Consider the following 13,042-nt stretch of genomic DNA (forward strand, 5'->3'; position numbering starts at 1 on the left):
CCATGATTTATGGGAGGAATTACTCGGGATCCTCCTCAGTGGCCCCACTGCGGGCACGGGCTCCAGGAATGCAGGCGCTGGTGGCCTGCGGGGCCTTTGGTGCCCACGGGGGGAGGGGGGAGGCAGAGGCAGTGCGGCAGGCGCCAGCCTCTGGGAGGAGGTGCCCGTCCTACCCGTGGGAGGGGGCCGGGAAGGGGGACAGCACTGGCCACCTCTTGGAGCCAGGTATAGGCTAGAAGGTGACAACCCTCTGGACGCACACTGGGAGGAATGAAGGAAGAAAGACTGGAGCGTGTGGGGCTGCCCCGGGTTCAAATTCTGCCCTATTGACTGTGTGACCTTGGGCAGGGAACTTAACTACCTGAACCTCCTTTTCCTCCTCTGTAAAATTATACCGATCCCCTAGGACCGTTCTCAAGGTTAACTAAAATAAGATACGTGGACAGTGTGCGCTCATGAGCAGCTGCATTCCCATGGGGATGGCTGGAGGGGAGACCTGAGGAAGGAGGCAGCCTTTCAAAGGATGCCGGCGGCAGCTCTGAGCAAATCTCTGCTAGTGTATGCTGGGCCCGTGCATGCCAGGTAATGCTGCTTGCTAGGACAGACACAAAATGCCCTCTCCTTCTCCAGGAGTCCCTTCAAGCTTCCCAGTGAACCCCTTGCTCCCACCTATCACACAGGACCCTGGGGCTGCAAATAGCCCTGGGGGGGGGGGGTGGGAGAGGCAGATCTAAAAGGCACTTGAACATTTGGTTTCTGGTGTGTTCAGCCCAGAAGTCTCCCTAAACATTTTGCCTTTCCACTGGACCATGGAAAACAAGGCAGATGCCCCTTTTACATGAGAAGTTAGCCATGGGCGTAGAAACTCGGTTGACTGTTGTGGACATTGCTCTCTCACTTGTGCTACATTTGCTTTAGTCTTGCCGTGTATACCTGCATGCATCCCAACACACACTAAAGAGTTATTCTGAGAAATACGAAGCTGTGACTGAGGTAATGGTTCACCTTCTTCCCAAGATGCTTAGCAGGAGCCAGTGACAGTGGTGCTCCGGCTTCCTCAGAAGGCAGGGTGAGCCTTGAGTCTGCTTCATTAGCAGCCTGTGAACCTTGGGGCAGTTACCATACCTTTGCGCTATATCATCCATAGCCCAACACAGTCATTTATGAATGGGCTTGGAGAACTGGAAAACATTCCTCAGTGAAAAACAACATCCCACTAGCGCCATCAGTGGAGACGAAGCCACTTTCTTGGCATGGGCTCCGTAGGAGCTGTGGGAACTCAGCTTGGCCTCTTCCGGCCTTGGGAACCAGCCTTGGACTTGAGGTTGAGGCATGGGTGTGGGGGTCTCTGGGGGGCTGCATCTGCCTGCTAGCCCACTGGCTGGCTCCTATTCTTCCCTGGACCTCCCACCCCCAGATCAAAGAAGCCAGCTCTTTCCAAGCAGCTCAGAAGCTTGGGCACCGCAGCACGGAGGCAGCTTTCACCCGGTACGCACAGTAGCACGGCCACATACGGTAGACCTACTTACTGCGGCGGAGCAGTGAGCTTCTGCCAAGCCAGTGGGTCATTTTGCAACATTTTTGTAGGGAACATTTAAATCTCAAGTTACTGCATTCTCTACAGCAAATAGTAGATTTTAATTGTGGAGTGATGATCTTTCCAGTCAATATTAGCTTTTTGCTTATTATAAAAGCAACCCCCACTCTAAGAAAATCCAGTTGGTAGGACTCCGCATTCACTAAAGAGGTGTGGATTATGTATGTTTGTGTTACAAAAGAATATTTTAAAGGAAAAGATTGAATGCAAAGATTATTTTTAAATTGGACTCCATCCCCAAACTGTGGTACTTTCATTTTGACATGTTTATCACTGACTGCATCTTTTTGTGTAAATCAAAACAAGTGTATTTGGCTTGCAGAGGTCGCGTGATGTTGTCTAGTTGGTAAGTAACAACAGGCTAAAACAACAGGCTGGTGTGAGAGGAGGCCCTTTGTGAGAGCTCTGCAAATAAGAAAACCAGCCCCACACCCACACCCCGCCCTGTCCTTTGGTGCTTCCATTCAAAGCCATATTCTCCATTCCCTTCACCCTCGTAAGACTCAGCAAGCCAGAGAAATTTAAATCCACCCCCATTGCCAGACAAGATGACGGTAGGCTTTCGGCGATGTTTATGAGCCACGGAACAAGCCTTCCACATGGTGAGCTCATCTGGCATCCGTTGACCTGGCTGTGTCTAGAGCATCAGCAAGTACGGACAATGCTGCTGAGTCCTCACCTTCATTTGCTGGCCTCTGAGCATCAGTGGGGTCCTCTGTTAAATGGGAATAGTATTGGGGAAAGACCAGATGACTCCTCGAGCCCTCCCAGCCCTTGAATGCGAGATTCCAAATAGCACCCCATTGCTGAGAGCACCCTTCGTCAGGCCTGGTGCCAGTCCCAGGGCCAGAGGTGCACAAACGAGTCCAGAAGAGACACGTACCCCTGTGATGACTGCCACAGAGAAGCAGGAATGCAGATTGGACCCAGCGAGGGAGCAGGGCTTTCTGAAGGTGGAAACAGCAGGTTCTTGATGGTTAAGCAAAACTCTGAAAAACTGTGGGAAGTGGGGCAGGAAACGCGTGTTCATCGAGTGCCCGTTCCGTTGTAGGCACTTCACTAAAAGCCCTCAGCCCCTTTGAGGTGCACGATGACAAAACCTGCGCGGAGCAGGGCCGGCTGTGTGGGCGGGCGACCTGCGCCGTCCTGGAAGACGCTGTGCTCTCCTGTCACCATCTCCAAATTCTTAATTTTTTTTTTTGACGCAGACTCCACGTTTTCATTGTGCTCTGAGGCCCGCAAATTATTTAGCCGGCTCTGGAGGTCAGAGAGGTAAAGTCACCGTGCACAGTAACACAGCCCTTAGGATTTGCACTGGGTCACCCCCCCTTTCCACCATGCCTGTGGTCCCAGGGAGCCTTCCAAGTCAACAGAGACCAGGGTGGACAAGGTGTGCACAGAGTGGGTGTTCAAGGCACGGGGAGACAAGTGGCCCAGGGGCAGGTGACGTTGAGGCAGGGATTTGAGGGGGCTGGGGTTGTGTGGGTCCCATGAGTGTGGGTCCCAGTCCCCGAGAGCCATGACAGGCCGACTGAGGCTGATTTTAGGTACTTTGCTTTGTGGTTTTACATTGGTCCAAGTAGAAGTCTGAGGCAGGTGGTTTGCAGATAAAACTCATACTTGGGAAGTAAAAGAAAAATGGAGGTACCCTGAATTCTCCCAGAGGTGGGCATACTGCTGTCTGCCACAGACCAACCTCCCTGTACCTCTAAGCATGCCCAGGCCATCCCCACTGAACCCCTGCAGAGCCAGTTTCATTCTCTGTGGTTGTGGGTTCACCAGGGAAGTCAGGGTCAGGCTGAATTCTGCAGACTTGGACCGCTAAAGCCTGAGATGGAAGTGGGGCGAGGGGTCTGGTTTGTGTGTGAATTCAGGAATTAGGCCATCGGCAGGACACACCTGCAGGCGGGAGGACTGGGGGCCCTTATGCTTTTCACAGCTGCCTTCTCTGTGCTGGGGTCCTAGGGACACAGCTTCATTATCTTGCGCCCCTAGGGTTATTCTAGAATATTTCCAGGGGCAATAATAAAAGCAAGGCTTTCTCACCCCAGGGGGGTCTGGGGTGAGAAGACAAACCAACATAGTCCAGTCTGACTTTGTGATAAAACAAAGAGGGCTGGGAATGCGAGCAAAGTTCAGAGGCTTTTGTTGCAGAAACTGGTTCCGACTTGAAAATGTGGGCTGCTATTATAAGCCGCTTATTGCTCTCTGCCTCTCTTCGCAGACACTTTTCACCATCCTTCCCTCCCCACGCAGACAGAGGGAACCAGACTTCTCCCCCCTGCACTTGCCTGCCACCTGCAGGGGTCTGAGAGGGCTCCCTGGGCTGCTCTCCATGCTGTGTTTGCCTTTTCCGGCTCACATTGTCGGGGTTTCCTTTAGGAGGCCTGGTGACCTGCACAGGGCCAGGCAGGAGGCCGAGCCAGGCAGGCTCCAGCCTTTCTGGTGTGGAGTCTGATCGATCAACGCTTTGATGAAGGAGATAGCTCTGACGCCAGCCTCACTGTGGCTCCTTGAAGTTGTAGCTGCCTGCCGAGTGTTGTTAAAAAGGTTGCTTGTACCACAGAGCACGGGGCCTGGGGAGAGACGCCCCTGCTCCCTGGGCCCCAGGAGCCCGGAACTGTCTTGCCCAGCAGGAGACCGGCTCCTGGCAGGGCAGTGGACTTGGCGCAGAGGTGGGGGTGCCGCGAGCAGAGGGGTGCCCAGGGAAACCTACAGACGCAGGGCCGCGGGCTCGTCCGTGGGTCCCCCTGCCCGCCGGAGTGGTAGGGCCTAATAGCTCACGGCGAGGCGGGCTGTGAAGGAGACACTGAGCAGGCCTGTATATTAGGGGCCCAGAGAAAGCTTGTTTTACGTCAGGGTTGCAAGATGAGTTCATCTTTCGGGATTTCTTTGAATACCACAGGAGATAAAAGAATGGAAACCTTACCCAGCGCGGCCCTGGCTGCCCCTTTGTTCCGCTGGAGATGTGGGGCCAAGGAGGCCGGGTCAGGGCGAGGCTGAGGGAAGGGCCTTCCTGCACGGCCTCTCGGACCAACCCCACCACGGCACCCCCTTCCTCCTAAACCCCTGCAGGAGCGGGGGACCCCGAGGACTCCTCCAGAGGAGCCAGCTCGAAGGGCCCAGGAGAGGGGGCGGGTGCAGGGCCCGGCCGGCCTGGTGGGGACTCCACGCTGCCCTGCGGGGCGGGCCCGTGGCCTGTCCTCCGAGAACGGGGATGATTCTGTCTTCAGAACTAAGGAGTGAGGAGCACAGAGCACCACGCCCCCCCTTCCAGGTGCTCCACCAGGGTCCTCAGCCCTTTCACGAGGCCGGTGCTCATTATTGTAGCACTTCTAGGAAATCCTTATTTTTATGTTTTGGAGAGGTGGAATATTTGAGTGTGCAGGAAAAACTATGCTCAAAACCCCCCAAAATAGGCGTTTGCTGAGCTGTGTGGGGGTGGGGGTGGAGGGCCACAGGCAGCTGTGATAAGACATGTTATTTGAAAAATTCCACTCACCCCGCCCCCAGAAGGTGGGCAACGGCACCAGTACTGCCACGTCTGAGGACCCCTTTTAATGTGCAGTTCTTCGAAGAGCTCCACATGACAGCTTGGGCGCCTGTGGCCTGATGATGATAGCACAGTCCCTCTGCAGTTACCCGGCAGTCCCTCAGGGCTTTGGCAGCCCACATGTTGCAACTGTGGGAGTAACGCAGAGGGCAGGGCCCCCCTCTCTTAGCCTAGATAGACGTGAGTTCAGATCCTCACTGATGGCTTTGGACAAGTGACCTGACTTTTCAGGCCTCAGCTCCCTTCTCTACAAATGGGAATGACGGAGGGGATTAACTGTGTGTGGAGGTAGCACATTCAAAGCGCTCTACGTTCCTCCTAGTGTTTGATTCACTAAATGTTGGCTGGTATAAACATATATTTCCCCCCCATTGGTTCTCAACTCCATTGACACTTCTTATCTTTGCAGGTGTTCTTTCCTAATATGAATATCTTTATGAAATACACAGGGTGACTTGCTCTCTTAAAGAATGTATGGGAATAATATATGAAGATAAGATTATCTTATGCATGGTGGTAGTAGTCATAATAGCTGTTACTTACGGAATGCTTCTTTTGAACCAGGCATTCTTTGACACACTTTAAATTAATCCCAACAGCCCTATGAAGTAGTCACTGATTGCATCTCCGTTTTGCAGATTAGGAAACTGAGGCCCAGAGGGGTGAGTCACTCGCCCAAAAGTTCATAGCTGCTAAGTGGCAGAGCTGGGATTCACATCCAGGCAGCCTCATGTCAGAGCCCACGCATAACCCCGTCGCGTGCAGGCCCATATCTCTAACTTCCGTTGTGCCCTTTCAAGTGACTTTACCTTTTGGGCCTCAGCTTTTGCATTTGTAAAATCATGAATTTAGGCCACATGGACTGTGTGTTTCCTGGCCTCCCTCCTCCTCTTTTGCTGCCATTCTCCCATCACACTCCCTTTCTTGGAAGTAAAAAACCGGAGCAGAGCACGCAAGGACCGGAGGGTGGGGAGTGCAGCCGAGAGAGCCCCCGAGGTTGGCCTTGCGCGGGCGGCTGCGGTGGCCGGACCGCCCGTGATGTAATGACCGATTAGGCACTTCCTCTTGGAAGCCCAGCTTCCTCTAGGAGCCAAAGGTGCTGGAGCTGGGGTGGGGGTGGGGAGGGGGGGAGCGAATGAGAGGAAACTCCTGTCAGCTGGGCCCTGCTTTTGGAGAGCGTTCAGCGGAGAGGCTCGTTCTAAGCTGTTGACCATTAACATGGCCCTGTGCACATTCCTTCTCTGCTTTTACTGCCAGAGACCAGTGGATAAAGGAATGGTCTCCCCCTCCCGTGCCAAAGGAAAAAAAGCCTCTAATTAATGCTGCATCTCTGGACTTGCTGCAAAACCTGAAGCCATTTCTGCAGCTTAAAACGACAAAGGAGGGTTAAGTGGAAACTCCTTTTTTGCCCCTCAGTTTGATAACAAAAACTACTTATCTAATGGGCAAGCAAGGCTTTTAAAGGGGTGTTAGGTTAACCAGATGCAGGGCCACGTAATTACTCCCAGGCCTGGGAGCCACAGATGAAAAAGCTGCCGGTTGGACGGGAGCTTAAAGCCACAGGCATGGCATGGGACGAGAGGGGAGTTTTCCAGACAGGCAGGGGGCCCCAGCGTGGCTCTGGGGAAAGGTGATGGGAAAAGCCGGCCCTGCATCCTCTCTGGCTCTGCCACTAACTTGCTGGGTGACTCTGGGCAAGTTACTGCCCCTCTCAGGGCCTTCAGGTCTCCCGGTCTCCCTTCCCAGTTTTCTGGGGCTTGGATCTGTCTGCCCTTCCTTTGTGCTCATTGATGGGTGGCTGTGAGCAGGCCCAGGGACTGGGACTGGAGCTCTGCCACCCTTTCCCCAGGAAGGCTGCTGTGACCCAGGTGGGGGTGCAGCAGCAGGAAAGCCGCTGGGAGCAAGGACGGCCAGGCCAGGCAGCCCCCTGAGGCCAGGAAGACTCGGCCCGGCCTCCTGCAAATGGCTCGGAGTCTTCGAGTCTGAATCCCCTGAGAGTCTATGGGACGGGAGACTTTGAGTCTGGGCACACTTCTGTTTCCCTTCATGGGGTGGCTGCATCCACGGCAGTTTGGCCAAAGGGAAAAGAAAGCACGAGGAAAGCAAGCTGCTGTGCGTGGGCTTGGGCTTTTGGAGCGCGCGGCCCACGGGGGAGCACGCCCGGAACGTTCTTTCCCTTTGTTTTGACAGAAAACTGCTGATTCGAAGAAGCCAAAGGTTTATCTTGGGATTTCAGCTCGCGTCCCTCAGACTGCATTCGGCCCCCTTGGTGCCCCAGCACCCCCACAAAATTACACGTTAGGCTCCCAGCACCCCGCACTGGGCGGAGAAGCCGTGAGGAAGGAATTCCAGCTGTTGGCGAGCGGCTGGCTCCCCAGCCCCGGGAGCGGGCCTGTTGTCCGGGCCCACCCGCTCGGCCGTGCGCGGGCGCCTCACCGCCCTCTGCTGGCAAGAATGCAGGTGTCACCCTTGCCGGGCCTGGAAACGGCTGTCCCAGGGCCACCGCGGGGCCCCGAGGCCACTGCAGGAGGCCACGGAGAGCTGGCCCAGCAGCCCATTCATGCATTCGTCTCTTTAATTTTTTTGACGTATAAAAATACAATGAAATGCCCAGCTCCTAAGAATGTAGACACAGCATGGCTTTTGACAAGTATTTACATCCTTCCACTCACAACAGCAAAGATTTCCATCGCCCCAGAAAGTGTCCTTGTGCCCTGTCCCAGAAGTTCCCACTTCCCCGCTCCCTAGAGGTAATCACAGTTCCCATTTCTATCACAATAGATGAGCCTACTCAAGAATTTCATAAAAAAAGGAAATAAGCCGTTATCTTCTTCTGTGTCTGGCCTTTGCTCAGTGTGATGCACTTGATTCGTCCACGTTGCCGTGTGCTTTGGTTGTTTGTTCCTTTCTTTTTCTTGGTGTGTACTATTCCATTATATGGGCTTCCTTATTTTTGTGTCACCCGTTCTTCTGTTTGGGCAATTAAAACTCGAGCTGCCAGGAACATTCACCAAATCACAGAAACTCAGTGCGGGGGATGTTCTCATGGTCCCCCTGGAAGGCTGAGGCGAGGGAAAGGGAAGTGACTTGCCCGGCCGGGGCCAGGAGGCAGGACTCCTGGGCTGACACAGCTCTGCCAGTGCCACCCCAACACGGCACGGGGCTGCATCTCCCCTCTCGTCCCCCACCACGGAGCCCTCCCAGCTGGGACCCGGAGCCTGACCGGGAACTAGGCCAGGCCCCGCACAGGGGGTCATGAGCAGGAGTTTAGGTCAGAGCACGGTCATCTTTGATGCTGTTCACTCAGGTCTGACTCCCCAGTATTTATTCGCAATTAAGGAGCTGGTTCCTAATTAGGCTGATGGCTGTGGGAGATGGCGGAACCACAGCCTTGGAGCCACAAGGAAAAAAGATCTGCAAGAGACTGTCCCCTTGCCCCCTGAGTGACGGCCCAGGCCACAGAGCCTGGGGAGCGGGGTGGGGGTTCTGCAGCCGTGGAAAATGCAGAGGGGACCCAGGGTTGGGGGGTACCTGCCCAGGTGCTCACTTACTGTACACAGAGAGCGTGTCTGCTTGTGCTGGCCACACGGCGTGAAATCCCAGCATGCATCCAGATGTGTGCATGAGAATGGAGCAGTGGCAGCACTCACCTCTGTTCCAGACATTGCACTTCATTTCTTCATTCTTTCATGCCTTCACTTACTGAGCACCTCACTTTACCTCAGTACTACGTGAGGAGCCAAACCTTAATCTTTGTAAAGTGCTTTCCAGTTTGCAAGGGCATTTCCATCCATGTCCTATTGAAACTTCCCATGGTGGTGGTCCCCCAAGCTGGGCTGTGACTCCCGACACCCTCAGGAGCCCTGGCCTTTGAAGGGTGGGACAGTGCTGGAACCAATGAACAGGCAACTCCTTCTTTCTCCACTTGACCTGCTGCCAGAGTTTCCAGAAAAAACAGATCGTGTGCATGTGGTGTTTGGTTACTACTAAGTCCATTTTACAGATGGGGACACTGAGGCTTGGGGACATTCCGGGTCTTGACCAGGCCCATATACTGGTCAGGGGTGGCAACCGTAAGTCTGTCTCACTCTAAAACCATTTGGATCACTCAACAGGGAAGGTTAGAATTCTAGGATCCTGAGTCTGGTCCCAGCTCTGCCACCTCCTGCTGTGTGTTCTTAAACAAGTCACTCCACACCCCTGGGTTACTAGGATATTGGACTCTGTTTCTCACAGGCTGGTCTCAAGACCAAGATTTCATGGGTCTGTGATGAAAGAAACAAAGATCACATAGAAGAACTTTAATAATCTAAACCTTTTGTTTTACATTTCTGATATAGGGCCTATATACATTTTTTGGTGTCAAATTACCCTTTCTTTTGTGACGGTGATAGTAGATGGTAGTGGGGTTTTAAATAATTCCATACATGACAATATAAAACAGTGCTAACCCTGTGTCATTCCCAACCCCCTTTTTAAAAATGCATTGATTTGTGAAAGCCCAAAGTATTGGGGCACCCTAGAGGAGATGATCTCAGGGGGTCCTTCAAGCTCTGGAGCCCCGAGAACGTGAAAGTGGGGAGTCTGTGAGCACGGGGCTGGGGCTTTCCTGCTTGCCCTGTGGGTCAGACCAGAGACCTAAGTCCTTGCCCGCCGCCTCTTCCCTGCCCTTGAGGGTCCGGTCTCCAGGGGTGCTGCCAAGGGCTCCTTGCGCAAATCGGCCCCCCTTGCCTGCCAGATACGAGGTTGGGGGGCAGCGTGCAAACACTTGGGAGGGAGGTATTTTATTTTCTCCTTCCCTTTTAGCATGTTCCAAGAGTTTCCTAGGGCTGTCTGCAGCCTTGGGACAGACGCGGAGAGGACTGAAGACCCCTCCTCTCTCGACCCAGGGAGAGTCTAGACCAGCCCGGGGCACTGGCCAATAGCACAGACACCTGCTCGGGCCGAGGGGGCTGCAGTTAAGGCCCTGGCATTCAGGAGGGTGAGGGCAGAGGGGGCTTCCCAGAGCAGAAAGTCTATCTCCTGGGATTTGGAAGCTTGGCTGGGAGCCCAGGCCTGATCGAGGTGCTGCCCATTCTGCTCGGCCACAGGGGCTGCAGGGGCTGCAGGGGCTGGGCCCTGGCCTGGGCAGAGTCCCTGAGCCTGACGGTTGGAGCCAGCCGGCTCTGTGGGGTTCTTGCCCATCACAGGGCACCATCCCCGTAAGGGACACTGGGGCAAGGCTGAGAGTCCAGAGACTGCCAGACTCCCCTGCAGTGTGGCTTGGCCCCGAGGCTGGCTCCAGCACCCACTGGGCCTCAGTTTCCTCACCTGTAATGTGGGTGGTAACAGGGCCTCCCTCACGAGGCCGTCACGAGGAAGGCGTCAGCTGCCGCCCTGGCGCCCGTCATTCTCCAGCGCAGCTTCTTTGCCCCACCCCCTCAATGTCCAGCACATAGCTGGTGACCATTAACGGTATTCGCATGGGTGGTGAAAGCGTTGGTGCTGGAGTATTATGGGCAGGCTGGCACGACGCTGCTTTCCTGGCTCTGGTGCCAGGAGATAAGTGTGAACAGGGGCAGCGCTTGGGGGGTTGGAGCTCAGGGCCGGGCTGTTCCTGGCAGCCCACCTGCTGGGACTGGCCTAGTGCCCACAGCCTGGTCACCCCGTGACTAGCAGCCTGGGGCTGGGACCGCAGGTTCAAATCCTGGCTCTGCTGCTCACCCGCGTGTGGCCTCCGGTCGAGTCTCCGGTCCCCACCTGGTGACATGAGGGCAGGAAGGCCTCCTCATGGGCAATCACGAGGCTAAGTGAGGTCACCTCTGTAAAGAGTAAGGGGCTCCGCGCACAGCACCGCACGGCTCTCGGCACACTGTGGGTGCTCAGCATTTAGTCCTTCCTTCGAGTGTGTGTGCGTCTGTCCTGCTAGCTTATAAAAGTCTTGTGGGCAGGGGTTCGTGTCTGTGTGTCCCCAGAACGAGCACACTGTAGGTGCCTTGCTTTGTTTACACTCTGTTGGTCCCTACCCTTTGTTTACCCCTGCGTGTGTGTGCACGCACCTGCTGTGTTACATTCTTGAGGACAACCTGGCACGCGGCGGGGGCTCGCGGATCTGTTGATTCCAGAAGCCTGGCGCGGCCCCCGCCCGCCTGCCCCAGTAACGCCCCTGTGCTTCCCCGCAGACGCCAGCATGTCCCCGGACGCCGCGAAGCCGAGCCACTGGTGCAGCGTGGCGTACTGGGAGCACCGGACGCGGGTGGGCCGCCTCTACGCGGTGTACGACCAGGCCGTCAGCATCTTCTACGACCTACCTCAGGGCAGCGGCTTCTGCCTGGGCCAGCTCAACCTGGAGCAGCGCAGCGAGTCGGTGCGGCGCACGCGCAGCAAGATCGGCTTCGGCATCCTGCTCAGCAGGGAGCCCGACGGCGTCTGGGCCTACAACCGCGGCGAGCACCCCATCTTCGTCAACTCCCCCACGCTGGACGCGCCCGGCGGCCGCGCCCTGGTCGTGCGCAAGGTGCCGCCCGGCTACTCCATCAAGGTGTTCGACTTCGAGCGCTCCGGCCTGCTGCAGCACGGGCCCGAGCCGGACACCGCCGACGGCCCCTTCGACCCCAACAGTGTCCGCATCAGCTTCGCCAAGGGCTGGGGGCCCTGCTACTCCCGGCAGTTCATCACCTCCTGCCCCTGCTGGCTCGAGATCCTCCTCAACAATCACAGATAGCGACGGCCTCGCGCACGGGGGCGGGCGGGGAGGCCCCCGCCGCCATCCGCCCCACTGCCAGCGGGGCCAGCGCCCGGAGACGCGGCCCCCACGGACGAGACCCCCCAAATATCATCTACCTAGATTTAATATAAAGTTTTATATATTATATGGAAATATATATTATACTTGTAATTATGGAGTCATTTTTACAATGTAATTATTTATGTATGGTGCAATGTGTGTATATGGACAGAACAAGAAAGACGCACTTTGGCTTATAATTCTTTCAATACAGATATATTTTCTTTCTTTCCCTCCTACTTTTTATGTTTTGTTGTTTTGTTTTGGTTTTTTTTTTTCTTCAAGAAAATGATACAGCAGAGCTAGGTGGAAAAGCCTGGGTTTTGGTGTATGGTTTTTGAAATATTAATACCCAGACAAAAAGCTGATATCAGTCACTCGTTGATAATAAAATATTCGCATTATAGATTTTTTTAAACTGTCTTCTTTTGACGAAGAGGGACATGCAGGGTTTCGTTGGGATCTGACCCATCAGGTGCCCTGAAACTTGACTTCAGTCTTTTACTGGAAAAACTGTAGAAGGAATGAATTGAAAGGGGAGAAGGGACCTGTGTTTGCTGTAAGGCCAGAGAAGGTTCTGTTGTTCCTTCCTGCCTGTGGCTGTGGCTGTCCACAGGATGAGAGGAGGTACACGGGCCATCCATCCTGGGCAAGCTCCCACAGGCTGAGGCAGGAGGTGCTGGCCTGGCCTGGAGGAGCCCCCGGTCTGATGTGGGAGGCACGGGCCTGGCCTGGAGGAGCCCCTGGTCTGAGGGGGGAGGCGCGGGCCTGGCCTGGAGGAGCCCCCGGTCTGAGGGGGGAGATGCGGGCCTGGCCTGGAGGAGCCCCCAGTCTGAGGGGGGAGGCGTGGGCCTGGCCTGGAGGAGCCCCCGGTCTGAGGGGGGAAGCGCGGGCCTGGCCTGGAGGAGCCCCAGGTCTGACAGAGGAGGCACAGGTGCATGCCTCACCATGTCTGAGCTATGCATAAAGTTTGAGGAAAACCAATTCCTCACCACTTTGGAGGAATGGTCTGAGGGAGAGAAACTGAGGCTATCCACCACCTTGTAGAGCCCCTCTGAGCCCAGGTTGAGGCTCCTCTTAGGATCTAGATGAGCTTCTCCCCTGCACCCCCCAAATGACTCAGAAC

General features: G+C 55.3%; 1 protein-coding gene across 2 annotated transcripts in view; it reads left to right on the forward strand.

Moving 5' to 3' along the window:
• The window catches only part of SMAD6 (SMAD family member 6), a 76,163-nt gene extending 63,841 nt beyond the window's left edge, over positions 1 to 12,322 (forward strand). For both annotated transcript variants that reach the window (XM_004453123.3, XM_004453124.3), the window contains one exon: positions 11,312 to 12,322. In XM_004453123.3, the coding sequence (XP_004453180.2) occupies positions 11,312 to 11,853 (542 nt within the window). In that variant the 3' untranslated portion in view covers positions 11,854 to 12,322. The remainder of the gene's footprint in view (positions 1 to 11,311) is intronic.
• Positions 12,323 to 13,042: the final 720 nt, after the last annotated feature.

The sequence above is a fragment of the Dasypus novemcinctus genome, chromosome 3 (assembly GCF_030445035.2).
Source record: "Dasypus novemcinctus isolate mDasNov1 chromosome 3, mDasNov1.1.hap2, whole genome shotgun sequence".
NCBI lineage: Eukaryota > Metazoa > Chordata > Mammalia > Cingulata > Dasypodidae > Dasypus > Dasypus novemcinctus.